The sequence below is a fragment of the Dama dama genome, chromosome 12 (assembly GCF_033118175.1).
Source record: "Dama dama isolate Ldn47 chromosome 12, ASM3311817v1, whole genome shotgun sequence".
Classification (NCBI taxonomy): domain Eukaryota; kingdom Metazoa; phylum Chordata; class Mammalia; order Artiodactyla; family Cervidae; genus Dama; species Dama dama.
In genome coordinates this window covers 3,201,049-3,221,964 of record NC_083692.1, presented here as the reverse complement: position 1 = coordinate 3,221,964, position 20,916 = coordinate 3,201,049, and the positions used below count along the sequence as shown (strand labels likewise).

The 20,916-nt window shown below is 45.7% G+C and overlaps 1 protein-coding gene across 5 annotated transcripts in view; it reads right to left on the bottom strand.

The window, feature by feature from the left end:
- The window catches only part of EFCAB11 (EF-hand calcium binding domain 11), a 241,774-nt gene that overhangs the window by 56,750 nt on the left and 164,108 nt on the right, over positions 1-20,916 (bottom strand). Inside the window, exons 6-7 of one of the 5 annotated variants that reach the window (XM_061156444.1) lie at positions 18,352-18,423; positions 9,172-10,452 (exon numbers count right to left, since the gene is read on the bottom strand). In XM_061156444.1, the coding sequence (XP_061012427.1) occupies positions 10,320-10,452; positions 18,352-18,423 (205 nt within the window). In that variant the 3' untranslated portion in view covers positions 9,172-10,319. The other 4 variants (XM_061156450.1, XM_061156451.1, XM_061156448.1 and 1 more) reach the window with 4 other exon arrangements.

The following is a 20,916-nucleotide window of genomic DNA, read 5'->3' as shown; positions in this document are numbered from 1 at the left end:
ATGGTGGCTGCACCAGCGCACATTCCCACCAACAGTGACGGAGGGCTCTCTTCTCCGCATCCTCTCCAGCATTTGTTAGTTGCAGGTTTTTAACGATGGCTGTTCTGACCGCTGTGAGGTGGTGGCTGCGGCTGTTCAGACGCTCAGTCGTGTCTGACTCTTTGTGACCCCACGGACTGCAGCACGCCCGGCTTCCCTGGCCTCCTCCATCTCCCGGGGCTTGTTCAAACTCGTGTCCACTGAGTCGGTGATGCCGTCCGACCATCTCATCCTCTGCCGTCCCCTCCTCCTCTCGCCTTCAGTCTTTCCCAGCATCAGGGTCTTTCACAATGAGTTGGCTCCTTGGTGTGAGGTGGTATCTCATTGTAGATTTGATATGCATTTTCCCAATAACTAGCAGTGCTGAGCATCTTTTCATATGCCTTTGTACCATCTATAGGTCTTCTTTGGAGAAATGTCTATTTAGGTCTTAGTGGAGATTCTTTAAGGCCCTGCCTGAAAGGAACCATACAGGAGAAGTTTATCTTGGTAGAACCCAATATCTTGGAATTCAGCTATGTCTTGAAGTATGGGCCAGCCCCTCTTTCCACAATTCCCATTTGGGTTTCCTTGTCTTCCCACTGGGCTCACTCAATTTAGCTTGATTTCCTGTTGCCTCACCCATCCCCCCATTCTTCAGTTCATCCACGCATCAGTCTATCCATCTATCTCATCATCTGTCCATCAAACACTTACGGATACAGGTATGAACAGTAACAAGAGCCAGCGTTCACTGAGTGCTTAATCTATGTCAAGCACTGTAACTAATACTTTCTGCTAATTAACTCATTTAATCGTTCAACATTTCGCTGAAAAATGTACCATTGTAATCCACACAAAGCAACTGAGGCACAGCGAGATGCAACACCCTGTCCAAGACCATACCACGAGGAAGCGGGGGAGTTAGGAGTGGAACCCAGAGGGTCTGGCTCTAGAACCACCAGCCTGCATATGGTCTTGGCCCTTAACAAGCTTTACATTCCAGGGGCAGAAACAGAATTTAAACACATAATCATGTGATTTTAACTGTAACAACTTCTTTGAAGAAAAACTACAGGCGCTGCAAGAGTATGTTAACAAGGATATGCAGTCTACAGTGAGGAATTCAGGAAGGCCTCGCTGCTGAGGAGGTGGACCCTTGGGTTGAACTGTGAAGGGTGGGGGGTGACGCATAAATAGGAAAGACATTCTAGTCAGAGTAGCATGTGCACGGGAAAGCATCTGTGTTGAGGAAGGAAAAATTAGCCAAGGGGCCTTTGGTATCTACTGACGTCAGTTCAGTTCAGTCGCTCAGTTGTGTCCGACTCTTTGTGACCCCATGGACTGCAGCACGCCAGGTCTTCCTGTCCATTACCAACTCCCGGAGCTTGCTCAGACTCATGCCCATCAGTCGGTGATGGCATCCAACCGTCTCGTCCTCTGTCAGTATGATCCGAAGTCCTCTCTAACACGAGCTTCTTCCGCTGTTCTCCATCCCGCTGACTCGCCCCTCGACCACCCAGTCACAGAAGTCAGTGCCCAGGAGACAGCCTCATCATCTTCTCCCTCACCCAGCGCCCAGCATGGCCACTCCTGCCATCCCGCACTGCCCAATTTAACTCACTGTCTCCAGCGGTCTATCAAGTCCACTGGTTTCTTTCTGATCCCAGCCTGCCTCCTGAATCCACACCACTTTCACTTCTTGCTTGGATGCCTGCAGCATTCCCGTCTATCCAGCACTCTTCCAGGCTCCACTCCAGGACCCCTCCCATCTGTCCTCCACACGACAGCTGGGGTCCTCAGCAAAAAACCTCCGGCGGCCTCCCACCGCTCTCGGGAAAGAGACAGAACTCCCTGCCCTGGCTGAGCGTGCGCGGGGCCTGGCCGCCCGCTGTGATGTCAGCGCCCTGCTGGTCCCCTCTCCCTGCCGCGCCTCCCCCTCTTCTGGGAGCTCCCTTCCCCTCCACTCTGCTGAGTTAGCTCTTAGTCTGCTGGCTCAGTTGGTAAAGAATCTGCCTGCAATGCAGGAAACCCCGGTTCGATTCCTGGGTATCGGGAAGATCCGCTGGAGAAGGGATAGTCTACCCACTCTAGGATTCTGTCACTTTCACAGTCATCCTTTAGGTGTCCATTTAACCCTCAGCAAGCCCATCCTGTGACCCAGCTTGGGTATCTGACCTCATTAACATCTCTGTTGAACAAGATACCTCTCTGTAATGACTGAACTGTGTCCCCCAAATTCATACACCCAAGCTCTAACTCCCGGTATTCGGAATGTGGCTGTGTTTGGAGACAGGGCCTTTAAAGGACCCAATCAAGTCACAGTGAGGTTGTCAGGGTGGGCCCGATCCAGTGTGACTGGTGCCCTTGTGAGAGGAGGAAATGCAGACATGCACACACATAGGGGAGAGGCCCTGTGAGGGCTCCCTGAGAAGGCTGCTGTCAGCATGCCACGAAGAGAGGCCTCAGATGGAACCAAATCTGCTGAAACCCTGATCTTGAACTTGCAGCATCCACAACTGTGAGGAAACACATTCATTCCTGTTGTTTAAGTCACCCAGTTTGCAGTCATTTGTTATGGCAGCCTGAGCAGATTAATACATTCTCTTCCATAGAAACTGTCATAGCTAAAGTTAGTTGTCACAATTAGTTGCAAATTAACTTTCGTTATTTGACTGCTGTTTCCCTAATAAGAACGCAAGCTCTGGGAGGACAGGAACCAGGTCTGGGACTGCCCACCGTGGAGCCGCTGGAGCCCAGCATGGTGTCCAGCATGGGGTAGGTGCTTAGTAACTACTTGGTACATGAGTGGATGAATGGACAAGGGAAAACAACTGAGTGGGGGCACTTCCCTGCTGGTGCAGGGGTTCAGAATCCGCCTCGCAGTGCTGGGGATGTGGGTTTGATCCCTGCTCGGGGAACTAAGATCCCACATGCCGCAGAGGAACAAGCCCGTGTGTCAGAACTGCCGAGCCCACGTGTCCGGAGCCCGCGCACCACAACTAGAGTGTCCGTGTGCAAGACAGCCTGCACACCGCAACGGGGACTCCATGCAGCCACGTAAATAAATATCTTAAAAAATGTCTGAGTGAGTGGATGATGTCACACAGAGAACCAACGGTAATTACACACTGGTTTCATCTTTGGGAAGATTCGCTTTGGGCCTGGGTTGCCTCTAGAAGCAAGGGCACCTTGTACTGGCTAATCTGAGCATTAACAGGCACTTATGTAATTTCACTAGACACAGTGAATTCCCAGAATTTCAAGTTTTTAGTCCCCCCGAGAAACACTGTGCAGTGAAATTTAATCTCATGGATTTTATATTTAAAGAGGCAAATATCTCTCTCTAGGGTAAAGAAAAAAAACAATTTTAAGAGACATAAATCCAGCATCTTTACAATTGGAAGAAAATATCTTCTCTGTATCAGTCCACGTTGATTAACGGCAAGCTTGATTTCCACTTGGAAAAATGTCCTTGCAGGTATCCACCCGGGGCCATGACACAGTGAGAGCAGTGTGGACTCGCCACGCGGGAGGGAGGGTGGCTCACACGTGGGAACGTCTGTCGCAGTCTTAAGAGGAGCCTTCTTTTCTGAGAAACTCATTATTCACTTAATTATTCATTCTGTTTATTTACTGTATAGTTATTACACATAAATATGGTGCAAATCCCCAGAATCCTCAAACACCAGATGCCAGTTTGCCTCTGCGGTCCCCAAAGACACAGCCAAGCCATCACTGTGAGAATTAAAACAACAACAACTAAAACCCAATTAAAATTGTGCCAGCATGTTCATTTCCAAAATAAAAACCCTGCAAATGAATAAGCTTTTAGTCACTCCCCTGACTGCTCCTGCAAAAGAACAAACACAAAAAACTTTAAACTAAAACTGGCTTATAATTAGTATTTAAATCACAGCTACAATGTACCTCATATCTGCACAGAAAGGGCATGGGCTGAGTCAACTTCGCATTATCTCTCCCATTTTCAAAATGAAATGATTGAAGAAAACGGCATTTTGCTTTTCAGAATTCCGATGTGCCTGGCGAAAGCCCAGTGATGCTGGAGGCCGAAGCCAAGATGGCGGCATGAAGGTGGGGCCTTGGATCCGCAGGCCACACGACCGCTCTCTCCTAAGATGTGAGGGCGCTCACACCCAGGAGCATCTCGCCTGCCTGAGTACACGCCTGGGCGTGTGAGGGGATGAGTGTGCAGCTCACACTCTTTGAACAAGGGCCAACAGAGCACAAAAGAGGCATGTCCCCGTTTGCTGGGAGTGCAGAGAGAACCTCGTGACTGAAGGCAGTGCAGGGCTGACCGCAGGACTGGAGGACCTGTGTGGGTGGGGGGAGGAGGAGTGTGCATGTGTGTAAGTGCTTTGCTGTTGTTGCTCTTCAGTCTATCAGTCGTGTCCGACTCTTTGTGACCTCATGAACCGCAGCACGCCAGGCCTCCCTGTCCTTCACCAACTCCCGGAGTCCACCCAAACTCACGTCCATTGAGTCGGTGATGCCATCCAACCATCTCATCCTCTGTCATCCCCTTCTCCTCCTGCCCTCAATCTTTCCCAGCATCAGGGTCTTTTCAAATGAGTCAGCTTTTCGCATCAGGTGGCCAAAGTATTGGAGTTTCAGCTTCAGCATCAGTCCTTCCAATGAATGTTCAGGACTGATCTTTAGGATGGACTGGTTGGATCTCCTTGCAGTCCAAGGGACTCTCAAGAGTCTTCTCCAGCACCACAGTTCAAAAGCATCAATTCTTTGGTGCTCAGCCTTCTTTACGGTCCAACTCTGACATCCATACATGGCCACTGGAAAAACTGTTAAGTGTAAAGGCTTACAAGTCACCAATCTTCTGGTGATATTGGCTCCACAAAGAACCAAGTGGACTTTTCAATAAATATGTGACTGATCCCCTGCAGCAGAAAGTCTCAGTGTGCTGGGGAGATCCGCCTGGCTGGCTACACTCATACCCACATCACAGTCTGCCTGGAGGGTCACTGTGAGGCCTGCAGTGACCTCAGAGATGCAGGCAAATGAGTCTGTCACTGGAAACACATGAGGCTCTTCTGGGTGGGCCGGAGGTCTGGCCCTGAGCTCAGACCTGAAAGGCCAGGGGTCCCCATTCTCAGTGTTGGACTCAGGAGCCGGCCTGTCCAGGGTCAAGCCCCGGGTCTGCCACGGGCCTTCACGTCTCTGCGCACAATCCCGTGCTGACGATGAGGATAAGGCCTCTGTCTTACAGCCGCCGTGAGAACTAACTGGCGGTGCATGTGAAGCGCTGAGAGCAGTCAGCCGGTGGCAGGCAGACACCAAATGCTGGTTTCACCGTCAGGGGGAGTAAGTTTCAGTCCCTGTGCCATTTATCACAGGACTAAGTTTTGCAGGAATGCTGTTGTTTTCCGCTTTGTCTTTCCAAGGTGGCTGTTTCACTCTTGAGCAACAAAATTGTTGCTATTCCTGGCACCTCAGATTAGAATAAACTCATTGCTTTCTGTCTCCCAATACCTCATGGCCATTTCTGTTACCTGCTGCAAATATTTTCTAGTCACGTAGCCTAATTTGGGGGCTTTTTGCTCAGAAGGCAAAAACATTTTCTAATCTATCTGGCAACCACAGTGTAAAGGATCAGGTCCATGGAAGCACAAAAGGTCTTCATTAATAATATATGGAATTGGAACTGTGTATCATATTTCATTATTGCTTTCTTACTAATATAACATTAAAAACCTGTTGCTGCTTTAAGAATTCCTAGGCATGAAAGCCTGGTAGATTAAGTTATGGCTCGGATTAGATACATTAAACAGTTACATCCATGGTATCAAGAAACATGATAGAACTGAGAAAATCAATTTAAATGAAAATAAAATCATTCTGTCTTAGGCTTCAATTTTCAAAGCAGCTGCTCCTTTCGATCAGCGTTGACGTGACTTCACTCTCTGAGGTCTGAAGTTGAGTGCATGCAGCCCAGACCCTTCCCTCTGGTCGGGCATCTCAAGCCCAGTTGCTCAGCGGCTTCTCTTGGGTGGGGCGGGGGGTACACGGGGAGATGAGGAGGCAGGGGTGGAGGGAGCGGAAGGTTGAGTGTGTGACGGGCGAGTTCACAGCCACACCACTAGTCAAGTCAGGTACCAGCGATGGTGGGGTACACGGTCACAAGACATAAACACACCGAACTGGAGGATCCCTTAGAGACAGCTAATCAATCATTTCCCAAGGTATAATCCGCGGAACATTAGTTCTTTAAGACGGCTCTCTCTGTATATCCGCACGTGTGTACACACACGTACACACACACAGAGTTACATGGTCCATCAAAGAAGTCTGAGACACTTCGTTCTGCTCTCTCCTTGGAGTTCCACAATGGACGTCAGCATTTTAAAATTCCCCTGAATTTCTACAGTAAGAAAACACCCATTTGTCATGTTTATATGCCCACAGTTTTATTTATTTACTTCTGGTTGTGCTGGGTCTTCGATGCCGCGTGGGCTCCTCTGGTTCGGCAGGCTCGGGCGGGTCTGTAGCTGTGACGTGGGGCTTCTCGCTGCGGTGGCTGCCCGTGTTGCAGAGTCCCGGCTGCCGGGCGAGCGGGCTCGGTAATCGCAGCTCGCGGGCTCAGCGGTTGCCGCGCGGGCTGTCCCTCCGCGGCACGCGCGATCTCCCCGGACCAGGGATCAAACCCGCGTCTCCTGCACCGCCAGGCAGATTCCTTACCACTGAGCCGCTAAGGAAGCCCCCGTTTGTCATCTTTGACCAAATATTTCCTGAGCTTTCTCGGCCCAGCACTTCTGTTCACATGACACTTATTTATGTCTAACCAGCAATGCGCAGTCTTATCTAGTCAACTTTCTCCTTGAAATTGACGAGGAAGGGGAAACCGAGGCCTGAGAAGAGTGTGTGACTTGCCCAGGAGCACAAGCGGGAGCGACTGGGCGGAGAGGGGACGTCGGAGCTCTGCCTCTCGGAGACCTTCCCCTCATTCGTCACCATGCGCGGACCCGACGCGCACCAGGGCGGGTGCCAGCCGCTAAGGACGCAACGGAAAGAAACGGTGCTGGCTCCGGGGAGCTGGCGATCCAGAGCGGGAGGCAGAGCTGGAAGGGTGCCCATCACACCACGACTGGGAGGAGCTCCGAAGGGGCCGCTGCGGGAGTGAGTCCGGAAGAAAGGAGCGCTCACCTCCTAAAGCAGCTAGGGGTTCGCGGCCACGCAGGAGGTGAGGTTGACATGGGGCCTTGAGGGGTGAGCATGAGCTTGCCTCCCATTGTTTTTCTCTCCCTCAGCCCCTTTCTCAGGAGTCCCCACAGTACCTCCCTTCTGTGGGGTGATGTTTGCGTGAATCCCCACAGGACTCTGTCACCTGATCGGACCGGGGTCCGGGCCCCAGAGCAGCCAGTCCAGAGGCTGGAGGGCCCCCTACAGGAGCGGGCAGGGCCATCCACAGAAGTGTGTGCAATGGCGGCCACGGTCCCGGGCAGCTACTGAACGACTGAAAGACAGCTACTGGATATGGCTATTCAAGGAGGAAATGAATCTTTTATTTTGTGTCATTTTGATTAGTTAAAATTAAATTTAAATAGGCACATGTGTTGGTAGCTTTAGATAGCACAGTTGTAGACTGATTGACAGATTCACTTTGTTATTCCAATTTAAAATACACGTTAGCTTAGATTTATGATTTTAAGCTGAAATTCAAGTTTATAAATACTATTGAAACATTCAAGAGAATTAAGACTTCAGATTGTAGAGTTTTCTTAATGATACTTAAAATTTAGTTAAATACATGGAAAGACGTATTTGTTCACTGGAGAACTGAAGAGCTTAAAAGAGAATTGATTCAAGGATTTGAAAACATTCAAAATAAGTCCTCTGACCATGGAATTAGCTGGAAATCAATAATGAAAACTAGAAAGCCCACAACTTTTGAAAATGTAACAAATCATTTCTGGATAGCCCATGTGTCAAAGAAGAAATAAAAACAAATTAGAAAATATTTTGAAGAAAATGAAGACAAGGCATATCAAAACTTGTGAGATGCAGCTAAAGCAGGGCTTAGATGTTTATAGTCTTAAATGTAAGTATTAGAAAGGAAAAAAGACTGAAAATCAGTGTAGTGTTTGTCTTTCTCTGTATGATTTATTTCACTTAGCATAATGCCCTCAAGATCCATCTATGTTGCCACAAATGGCAGCTTTTCTTCTTTTTCATGACTGAATAATATTCCATTGTATAGGTATTAGATACAGATATATCTTATATTTTCTTTGTCCATTCATTCATCAGTGGACACATAGGTCATTTCCACATCTTGGCTGTATTAACATATTAACTGGCTTTTTGAGACTGGTCACAGGGAGAATCTAGGAGCCACACCTGTGGATTTTCTCAGTGCTGTAGGAATTATGAAGTTCAGAAGAAGTATAAAGGGTCCAAAGCTAAGGGATTTTGTTCTTTGAAAGGTTTAGCACCAACAGTTTAATAGGAAAGATCAGTACTTTTTTTTCCCCTGGTTTTCCGAGGTTCTCCAAATACAATTCAAGAGCAGATCTATAAGATCTCTTCTTTGTCAGAAACTAACCCATATAACCAAATGTGAATATACTTCTGTATGGCAAAAGCCTGAGTCCAGTGGACATTGCTGAGAATTCAGAGTCTTATAAAGGTGCCATTAAGTGGTGCTCTTCTGGTTTTTGTCAATATATCCTATAACATTACTTTGAAAGGCCATCTACCCCTTTTATATATTTTTAAAATTCATTTATTTACTTTTCGATCGTACCTCATAGCATGTGGGATCTTGGTTCCCCAACCAGGAATTGAACCTGCACCCCCTGCACCAGAAGCTTGGAATCTTAGCCACTGGATCACCAGAGAAGCCCCTATGTACTTTTTCTTTTTTCTTTTTTTTTCTTACTCCCCCTCCCCCTCCTGTCCCCCTCTCTCCCCCCTTGCTACCTCTCTCCCTCCCGCCCCCCTCTCCTATGTACTTTTAATTGATATCTAGGCTTTTATTATAAATTAAGCAGTGGCAAGGGATACAATTTCCACCATACAGTCAGGTCTGAAAACTTTTAAATAAACTTTTATTTTACAACAGTTTTAGATTTACAAAAAAACAGTTGTGAAGATAGTGTAGATTCCTCACATGCCTCACACCCCGTTTCCCCTACTGTGAGCATCTTACATTAATGTTATACATTTGCTATAATTAATGAAACAACATTGATACATTATTATTAACCGAAGCCCACGTTTCATTCAGTTCTCTATGGCTTTTATCCAATGTCTCTTTCCTGTTGCCAGGATCCCCCCTCAGCTCGCACATTACCTTGACTTGTCGGTGTCTCCTTAGGCGCCTCTTGGCTGTGACATTTCTCAAGGATTCCTTGTTTTTGACCTTGACAGTTTTGAGAAGTGCTGGTCGGGTATTTTTCAGAATGTCTCTGAATTGGGATTTGTCTGCTGTTTTTCTCATGATTGCAGTGAGGTGGTGGGGTTTCAGGAGGAAAGTCAGAGAGGTTAAGTGTCATTTTTATCACCTACATAAAGTACACAGCATCGACGAGATTTATCACTGTTAATATTGACTTTGGTCACCTGGCTTAGGTGGTTACTGTCAGGATTCACCACTGTTCCTGTCTGCCCCCTTCCATCTGGTACTCCCCAGAAGAAAGTCTCTATACGCAGTCCATACTGCAGGGATGGGGAGTCATACCCCTCTCTTTGAGGGCAGGGCACCTACATAAATTATTTGGAATTCTTCTGCAAATGAGATTTGTCTCAATTCTTCCATTTGTTTATTTATTCCACCATTTACTTGAATCAGTATGCGCTCACAGATATTTATTTTATACTTTGGGTTATAATCCAATACTTCTTTATTTTGTTACTCAAATTGTTCCAGCTTTGACCACTTGGAACTTTTCTAAAATTGGTTCTTGTGTTCCTGTGACATACCCACCTTCCAATATGTGGTTGTTTTTTGCTTGCTTGTTTTTTAATTTTTGTTTTCTGAGTATGTCCTCTTTCTAGCACTACAGGATGACCTAGGTTCATCTTATATATTTTGCCACCCGAAAAAAAAAATCCCTGTACCTTACCTATTCGACACCCCTTGCCACAAAAAAAAAACACTGATAATTACTGGTCTTTTAGTCATCACTATATTTTTCCCTTTTCCAGGATGTCATATTGGTGCATAGCAAATGTAGTCTTTTCACTTTGGCTTCTTTCACTTAGAAATATGCATTTAAGATTCACTCATGTGATTTTGTGGGTTGATAAAAGCTCATTGCTTTTAATCACTGGATAATAATTCCATTGCATGGTTGTACCACATTTTGTTTACACACTTGTCTCCTGAAGAACATCTTGGCTGCTTCCAGTTTTGGGTGATGATGAATAAAGCTGCAATAACATTCTTGTGCAAGTTTTCTTGTGGAGAGAAGTTTTCAAATCAGTTGAGTGAAAAAAACAATTTGAGTAGAAAAACAATGAACAACAGTGATTGTTGCATCATTTGGTAAGACTATGTTTAGCTTCGTAAGAAAGTGTCAAACTGTCTTCTGAAGTGGCTGTGCCATTTTGCATTCCCACCAGCAATGAATGAATAGAAACTACTGAACTGAAAGTTAAACTCAGAGAGAAAGAGGAGGAGGAGAGAGAATGAAAGGCATGTCAGATAATATCATCCATATAACATATGGATTCTGAGAGTGCATTTTCTTTCAGAATGTCATGAAAGAAGTGTTTGAAGAGATAATTGTCAGAAACTTTTCATATTTGATAAAATGCATAAAATACGCTAGAACTTTAGTTTCTATTTGCAGTGGGAGGCGTTGGAGTCTGTTGATACAAGTTTGGACATCAGTCAAAAAGCAGGTCAGATAGAACCCTGAATGGCTTAATATATGTAATTTTATTTATGGGTGTGGTGGGGAGAGTAGAAACAAAGGGGAAAAGGAAAAAAGGAGGGCAGAGAGGAAAGTAAGGGAGAAAGAAAGAAAGGAGGGCAGGAGAGAGGGACAGAAGGAAGGGGCAAAGGGAGAAAAAGAAAGACAAAAGAATAAACCTCAACCCACAAGCAGTATCGGCAGCAGTAGCCAGACCTTGGTAAAGAAATGGACTCAGGCACTATTTCTGCCACGATTAACCTCAGAAACATCATTTAAATTCAAGGTTGGCTTCCTTCTTTAAAACAAAGAAGATGATCAAACCTACAATAACTGTTATTATGATAATACTTGCAGTGTATTTCTAGACCTTTGATCAATTTTTTTCTATAAGTTTAATATTATTGAAATATAATATTTGCCTAAAATTTGCCTAACAAATATACTACAGCAAACCTAACTGTTTTGTTCTCCTTTGAAGTCTTTTTCTCCCACCAAGTATCAGTAAATCATAAAATAAGGAGTATATTTGGATTTTGGTTTATGTTTTCATATAAATTAATCTGCATTTTCTGTGAAGTTAATGTTCTTTTTGATTCACACTTCTGAGCATTTTACCAATTTAGCAGTCCAAGAGAAATTTAGATTGAACACTCCATATTTTATTATGTTAAATTGTTTTCAGCCAGTTTTGAATCCATGTGGCCAAGCCAATTTAAATGTGTTTTGTAAGAAAGGTCACTTCATGAGCTGCTGTTCCTCATGTCATTAAATTTCCATTTGTATGTATTTTAACTGTCTAATTCTGCAGCTCTAAACAGATTTCTCAAAAATTATAAACTAAGAAAAAGGAAAGCAACCAACTGCTTTTATTAACCCTAAATTACAATTCTGTTAGTGACGCATGAACCCTGAGTACTGCTGATGGTGGAAAATGCTGTTAAAAATTAACACACGTAAGTGAGTGTTGCCCAGTGAGCATGCACATTTATTTAAAAAACACTTCCACTGTTCAGGGCGGCTTCCCTGGGGGCTCAGACAGTAGAGCATCTGCCTGCAATGTGGGAGACCTGGGTTCAATCCCTGGGTCGGGAAGATCCCCTGGAGAAGGAAATGGCAGCCCACTCCAGTATTCTTGCCTGGAAAATCCCATGGACAGAGGAGCCTGGTGGGCTACAGTCCACGGGGTCGCAAAGAGTCAGACACGACTGAGCGACTTATCTCCTTCTCTCTATAGAAACTGTTCAGAGCATTCCATCATCTTTGAAAATCACCTTTCCAGCTGGCAGCACCTTTTAAAAGATATTGTCTCTGGTGGCAAACCTTTGTCTTTTGAAAGTGGGTTTGATTAATAACCTAAGGTAATTTGGGCTAAGCTTGGTGATGGGCAAGATGGGAATTAATATTTAATACCAATCATGTGATAGAAGCTTGACCTGGGATGGCCAAGGAATCTGGATAAACTCATTTTGGATCAAAAACAAAGTGTGACCAAGACTATGGACTAGAGTCATAGACGATTTTCCCACTGGAAGTGATGTAGTGTAATAGAAGCTGTTTGTGTTTAGTCAGGCTGATGGGTTTTGATCACCACCCTGACACTCCACCCATCACCACCACGTGGCCTCTGTCAAGTTGCTTAGACTCTGCAGTGGTTTCCTCTTAAGAAAAGAGTTCACAAATGTCTATCACATCAGTTTTCAAGAATAAAATAAAATAATACAAAATATCTAGCACAATCCACCCCCCTTTCCCCCTCTGAAGGTGACAACTATGAAGGGGAAAATATTCATTAGGATGAAGGTGGTCCAATTTTTTAATGGAATTTTAGCTTTGGTTGTATTTCTCTATTATCTCATCAGATATGAATTCCAAGATTATTTGTTAGCCTCCAATTTGGGGCAAAGATCTAGTTGTTATTTTGGTGTTTTAGGCTAAGGGTCTGTTTGTGTTGAGTTACCTGGTTGTGGGCTGGGATGGTGGAGATAGTGGTGAAGATAAGGCTGAGCAGACAAGTAGAGACCAGATTACAGAAGGCTTTGAATGGCATAGTAAGACTTAGACATGACCCAATACAAAGGGCCACTATAAGGCTTTTGAGAAGAAAGAAAATCAATTATCTCTGTGCTTTGAGAAGATAACTGATGTGCTGGATGGAGTTTCATGACATGGGTCTGTTTCTCACTGATCAGCATGTCCTCCACTCATCTTTATACCAATGAACAGAGGCCCACAGATGGACTGATGGGAACAGAAGACCGTGGTGGGATGGAAGGCAGTGTCATGGAAGTTTCTGCAGATGCAGACTCGGGATGCCATGACTGACTGGATGCCACAGCAAAGAAGGATGGGGAGATGGGAGATCTGGCGGTAATGCTGAGGCGGCTGGTTCGGATGACGGCTTGCGCAGGGGAATGGGGTCGGCGTCATTAACAGAAATAGAAGATGCAGAATGGAAGCCAGTTTGGGAAATCAGGGAAGACGAGTCTAATTTTAGTTCAATGAGCTTATAGGGAGGTGGGAGTGTCCAAGAGGCAAATGAGACAGGTCTGGGTGGAGCAGAGACCCAGACTGAAGATGAAGATGTGTTGGTGGAATCACACTGAGAAAGGTGGCAGAGAATGAAATCATCCTTGGAGAGGGTGTTGATCTAGCAGACTGGCCAGTTAGAGGACCCTGGAGAATACTAACGCTTGTGAGATGGTTGAAGAAACAGGAAAAGAGAGTGGAGAAAAACAGGCACAGAAATGTCACAAGAGAACAGAGCTCTGGAACCCAAAGAGAGGAGGACCGAAGACAAAGGACAAGTGTGACGAGGTCCAAGAGGGGCTGGGGGGTTTGGGCCCTGGTGGATCACTGGTGACCTCTGAGAGATCGCCTCCAAGTTGCCGCAAGGGGAAACTAGGGCTGAGGGTACTGAAACATCACTCTCTCCCAGGGGTATCAGGGAGAGAGAATTGACAACAGCTTCCTTTACCATCTTTGGCTACTTCTGAAACCATCAACTCAGAATGGGACTTGAACCCACGGTCTTTTAACTGAGATCACACACCTGGTGTCAGGACTACATGAAATCCCTTGGACTGCAAGGAGATCCAACCAGTCCATCCTAAAGGAGATCAGTCCTGGGTGCTCATTGGAAGGACTGATGCTGAAGCTGAAACTCCAATACTCTGGCCACCTGATGTGAAGAGCTGACTCATTGGAAAAGACTCTGATGCTGGGAAAGATTGAAGGTAGGAGGAGAACGGGATGACAGAGGATGAGATGGTTGGATGGCATCACCGTCTGAATGGACATGGGTTTGGGTAAACTCCAGGAGCTGGTGATGGACAGGGAGGCCTGGCGTGCTGCGGTTCATGGGGTCGCAAAGAGTCAGACACGACTGAGCAACTGAACTGAACTGAAACCGTCAACTCAGAATGCGACTTGAACCCACGTTCTTTTAACTGAGATCACACCTGGTGTCAGGACTACATGAAATCCAGGTTCTTGATGTCTCATTGCAGAAAGAATTCAGTGAGAGATAAGTGATAGGTGAGAAGTGGATTTCTTTAGAGAGAAACATGCTCCACAGACAGAGTGTGGGCCATCTCAGAAGGCCAGAGCAGACCAGGGTACGGGGTTGTCAGTTTTTATAGGGCTGGGTGATTCCATCGCCTAGTGAGTGGGAGGGGTATTCTAGCTGTTTTGGGGAAGGGGTGGGGATTTCCAGCAATCGGGCCACCACCCACTTTGGGACCTTGATGGCTGACCTTGGGCCTCCATGGTGCCTGCGGTGTGTCATCTCGCTGCTGTACTTCGATGAGCCTGCACTGAGGCTCAGGGTCTGGAGGCAGGCGACCTGTCTGCCATCTGGGACCCACGTGGTTCTAGTCAGTTTGCTATGTCCCTCTTTTAAGGGCTGTGCCCTGCCCCCTTCCCTCCCACGTCACTTCTCCTTCATCTGTTTATTAGACTCTTTTTCTCTGTTGCCCCAGTAAATGTTGATGTTACCTAGGACTCTGTCCTTGGCTCTAAGCTCATAACAGTTAGGGTTCTCTTGGTTTCAGATAACAGAGAGCAACTCCAGCTGGCTTGAGCAGAAAGATTTATTGGAAGGAAAGAGGGTTACCTCATAGGACCCAGAGGGTTATGACTGGACCTTGTGTACAAGCTTTCCCCAGAAATCCAGCACCATGGGCTTTTGCTAGCTCCTTCCTTGTTCCCCTCTTGGTGTCTATTTCACTTTCTGCTCTCGTTGCAAACCAGAGGCCTAGGTTTTCACACCACGTGGTGGCAAACACGCCTGCCCCTCGCCCCGGGGTCATACCCACTCGCCGCCCAGAGGAGCGAGCTGTGCCTCCCTCACTCGCTCCTGGGGTCTTCCGGGGGAGACGCTGAGCTGATTGCCTTGCACAGGTGCCCCTCTGTGGACCATTCAACTAAGGGCACACCAGTGAGTGAACTCTGCAGACAAAACCATGTGGCTCAGGGACAAGGGTGGGGGCAGGGGCCTGGACATGAAGGACTGGGGCGGAGCTCACAGGAGGAGGACTGGGACTGGGTTCTGGGGGAGGGGGGGGGCGATAGGAGGGAAGGTGACATGAGCAGCTTCTCAGCTCCCTTCCCTCCTTGGGTCTGTGCTCTGCCCGGAGACCCGGCCCTCCTAGGTATCAAATCCTGGAGGTGCCCTTCCTCCTAGAGAAGGTCCAGGTCATGTGGCTTTCTTCTAGAAAAGAAAATATAATGACTTTCCATGGGTGGCTCAGACAGTAAAGAATCTGCCTGCAATGCAGGAGATCTAGGTTCAATCCCTGGGTCGGGAAGATCCCCTGGAGAAGGGAATAGCAACTTATTCCAGTATTCTTGCCTGGACAATCCCGTGGACAGAGGAGCCTGATGGGCTACAGTTCATGGGGTCACAAAGAGTTGGACCTGACTGAGCAACTAACACACACACACACACACACACACACACACACACATGATACTTGACTTCCCTTCCCTGTGACCAGCCCTCAGCAGACCTGGGTGAGTGTCCAGGGATCAAGCCTATATTCTCAAGATGAATCAGAGTTGACTGATCCCGAGCCAACTGCAGCCTCTCTATCTAGGGTGTCTGCACTTGGAGTGGGACAGATCCTGGGCCAGTTCCTCCGGAGAACGCTGCGAGGCGGACAGGGACCATAGGGCAGGGGCAGAGTCCAGAGGAGCTTGTGCTGTTGATTCTCGTTCTCCTGGAAACCCAGCTGCATAACTGCCCTTCCAATGTCAGACTCCAGAGGCTAGCCCAGTATTGCCCAGCAAACCCCTTTTCCATCTAAGCTGGATTGGGGGAGGTTTCTGTCACTGAGACCGAAGAGAGCCTGGACTAATCCCAGGTTGGAGGAGCTGCCCAATAGCTGTTCCCACCCTGGCCTCCTGCCTGCCACTCAACGGGAGGACGTGACTTCTCCCTCTCTCCTGTCATGCTTCCAGGGAGAAATAAGGTCCAAAGAGTCATTGCAACACCAGGTTGTGGTATTCTGGCAATTACTGAATGCTGGCATTTTGTTAGTGAACTACCCTAATTTTTACATTAAAAATTTTAAAGCAGGATCACTTATGCACTGAGATGAAGACCAATGACTCAACTATTCACATTACAGTAAATATGCTTGCTGAATAAAACTCTGCCCAGGGGCTTTTCATCAGTCAGAACAATTTGTCCAAAAACACACATGATGCTGAATGATACTGCTGATCTACCTTTTTCTTGAATGATACTTCATTTGTACTTCTTAATGATTTTCCAAGTTTTCTTCATTTTGGATGCTTAGCATATGCTAACTTTGGGATAAGACTTTATTTTTTAACAACCTTTTTATTTTGGAATAGTTTTAGGTTTATAGAAAGATTGTGAAGCTAGGAGAGCGAATTCCCACATACTCACACAGTCTCCTCTGTGATGAATATTTTCTGAGTGTGTCCTTGGCTATGGTACATGTGTCACATCAATGAACCAATATTGACACAGTATTACGAACTAAATTCCACACCTCACTAGTGTTTACCTAATGTCCTTTCTTCTATTCCGTAATCCCATCCAGAACACCCAATCACACTTAGTTATGAAGTCTCTTTAGCTTCCTCTGATTTACGACAGTTTGTTAAGTTTATCTGCTAATAATCTGTTAGCAAGATGCTTGGTTAATGTTTCTATGTGACAAATTTACATTTTTCTTTGAGCTTTAATCCTTCTGAAATTTGACTTAAATGAGATGTTTTCACAGTGTTGTTAATGTTTGGCATTCTGAACACTTACAGATAAAATATTAGTATTGATAGGAGGATTTATTTAAAATAAGTGCTGAATGTCCAGGGTCACAGTTCCTAGATCCCAGGTGTGGATGGGCAGAGCATGGAGAACAGGAACACAGATGGCTAAGACCCTTGGTGCAGGGAAGAACCTTCCAGAACCAGTCAGAGTCCAGGAGAGAGCAGCCCAGGGCTTGCTCTTCTGCTGTGGAACCCCAGGCCCAGGCCATTCTAATGGATTCTGCACATAAGTTTTTGCTCCCAAATCCTTGCTGCACCCTGTTCCTCCTCTGTGTACAGCTGGAACAGACTTACTAATCACAGCCCACTCTGTCTCTCAGTCTTACTCAGCCAGTGCCCTAGGGCCATCTTTGGATGGTGATTTTGATGACTGCTAATCATACATTGTAGGCTTCCCAGGTGGCTCTGGGTGAAGAATCCGCCTGCCAAGCAGGAGTCGGGTTCAGTCCCTCAGTTGGGAAGATCCCCTGGAGAAGGAAATGGCAACCCACTCCAGTATCCTTGCCTGGAGAATCCCATGGACAGAGAAGCCTGGCAGGCTACAGTCCCTGGGGTCACAAAGAGTCAGACACGATTTATCAACTAAACGGCAACAAGGATACCTTTTCTTAGGGAAGTCTTTGGTTTTTGTTTTCCAAAAGCCTTGCTCATTGCTCGGAACACAGTCAACACTCAGTACATGCAGGTGCTATTATTTGATCAACCAGTGCTGAATGCACGAAGGAAACTGGCACCGTTGGCATGAAAAAAACACCCTCTCCTTGGGGTCAGGACCTGCTGAGGACCAGGGAGCCTCTGGGTGGGTGTCGAGGACCAGGAAATGAGTGGAGCCTCCCTGCCTGTGATGTGGGTGGGAGTCGGGGGCTGCGAGTGAAGAGGAAGGGTTGGGGACGACCCCAGCAGCAGTGCCAGCAGCAACCAGACTTAGGACTGGGGCCACATGGAAGGAGATGACTTATAATCATAATAACCACCTCTAGGAGTCTGAGATGCAAGCAGTCGTGAGCATCTGAAGACCATGATGGAGAGTTTAATGGAAGGTATGCAGTATGACAGCATCGCTAGGGTGGAATCTGACATCTCATTACATCACCATCTATTCTGGTCTCCCCAGAAGTTGCATACAAGCAGTTAGGCTTACTTTTGTCCGGAGTTCACGGCATATTCAAAGTCTTTAAAGCTGACATGACCATCTGAGTCTTGATCTACTTCCCTGGAAAATGAAACAGAAAGTGATTTACAGTGAGTTTCGTTCTACTTCTGCACTTAATTTCTCTATGTGAGAGGCACCTATCTTATCCGCTAGAAGGCTGAGGTCAATGGCTATCCTTTTTTTTTTTTTTGCATTGATAATACCTAAGGAGAGAAGGAAAGGAAAAAGTATCTATTAAAACCTACAGAAATGATATATTCAATACATTTAAAGGAATGTCACCAAATGCACAGGTTATATTTGTTTATATTAAAAAAGGCAGGAGTGATGGTTTTTCTAGCCATCCTGCAAATTCTTTCTGTGGTATGTCAATAAATATACATGCATCTGTCAACCAAAAAAGCAAGGCAGGAGGCTGCAAAGAAGAAGAGAGTTTATTTGGATTCTGGAAGAATTGCAATTCAGGAAATACAAACTTGGGTAACCCTGAAAGTGTCCTGAAGAAGAGATGAAAAGCCACAGGGTTGTTAAAAGTTGCCTGGTGACAACTGCGATTGACTCTGACTCAAGTCGGAAAATATTTGTCCTTGAGGACTCCCAAGTTGTTTCAGGGTAAGGGTTCAGTAAGTATCTTGAGTTTCTGGAAGGTGTTCTGGATGACAAAGGACTTTAATGTCCATAAGTCACACTTCCTTACTGGTCTCCTGGCCCCATGGCAGAGAGCTCTTGGCAACACCGACACCATTTTGATTTTTCCCACCATACAATTGCACAACAGAAGTGTGGAGTAAAGAATTAAGAGGTAAGAAAAACCTTTTAGGGGACTTATCTGGTGTTCCAGTGGCTGACTCCCTGCTCCCAATGCAGGGGGCCCCAGTTAGAATCCTGGTCAGGGAACTAGATCCCAAATGCCACAACTAAAAGACCCTGCATGCTGCTGCTAAAAAAGATCATACAGGCCACAGTTAAAAAAGGAGATCCCATGCTTGACAAAGAAGATTCCACAGGCCGTAACTAAGACCTGAAGCAGCCAGATGAATAAATATTTTAAAAAAGGAAAAACATTTTGGGAGTAAATCACTATAGTGACTGACATCTTGCCTCGCACTGCCTTTACACTGCCCATCTCACTGAATCTGTGCACAGACACCAGGATGGGCCCATTCTGCCGACATTGACCATTAAGGGGTTCAATGTGCTGGTAGGATCACTGTGTTGGTAACAGACATGAAACTCAGGATGGTTAAATTCCCAAACGTGGGCTTTACACACTATTCCACACGTCTCCCTATGTAAATAGGATGTTCCAGACAGAAGTGGTTGTGTTGCAATTACCACACAGCTAACTCAAGCTCTGGAAGTTTTCATTGACTTCATTCATGGCCTCGGAAGCTCGGCTAATTCCTCACAAACACCCGATAAGCTTTTCTGAATCCTAGGAAGAGAGGTGAAGGCGTGAGCCTCTGACTGGTCAGCTGAGGGTGTGAGTGGCCTCAGCTGGGTTGTGCCTAAGTGTCCCTAGAGCCACTGAGACAGGGGCATTGCTCCTTTGAACAGGGAGCAGAGAAATGGTGCTCAGCCCCCTAGTTAACATAACACATGGCAAAGGGAGAAAATCGTGGCGTAAGCAATACTTTCAGCTGCTACGAGTGACAGCAGTGATTACTTTAAGACTGTGTTTGAAAGATAACTGTTGAGTTGTGGTCACAATTCCTCTTTGGGAGGCATTCTAAAACAATGCATTACATGCCTTATGTGGCGCTCCTGGGTGGGTGCAAATTATATTTTGTTGAAACAGCAAATGGTATCAACCAGGACAAAGGGCTTTTTAAAGCAAGGACTGGTCCAAGTAACAGAGCCACTAATCACTGTAATAGTTTTAAAGCAGGCTTTTAAAATATTGAATTCTAAAATAAACTTTCTGAATATTTCATGCCAAAGTCTCTGAAGTCTATAACGGTATGGGATAGAGTGATAATAATTTTTCATTCTTTTGAAGTAAAGAAAAATCCCTACTTCTCTGCCCCAGGGCAAAACCATGTTGCAGTATGTTAGTTTAAGATGACTGCAGACTGTAGGGCCCATTATTCTTGCTACTTCTTTTGGTGAAATATACATGACAATTTCATGCCGTACAGGACCAAAGGCGGAATGGCAGATCTCTTCTAAGGGATTAGAAATAATCAGTATCACATGTTACTGACTACAGAGTATAAATCATCCCCTTTATTAAATAAGATAATTGAAGATTCTTAATATTGCCTAAGTATTTTTTCCCAAGGAATTGGATTAGATAAATGGCCTTTTTTCTTTCCACTCTGAACTGGCATGATTGAACTATAAATCTCATAGGGTGAGTTAAGTGGATAACTTAGAAAAGTAATATTTAGGATAAACTGTTTCTATATATATGTGTGTGTGTGTTTATTCACTTATTGAGATGCTGAATACTTGTAGAAAAGGAAATCCCTTTGCCTGATTCTCTCAGTAAATAACCTTTTTGTAATTGCATTAACTTCTTATTTTTCTTGCTATCTTTGCCAAAGCTTCCCA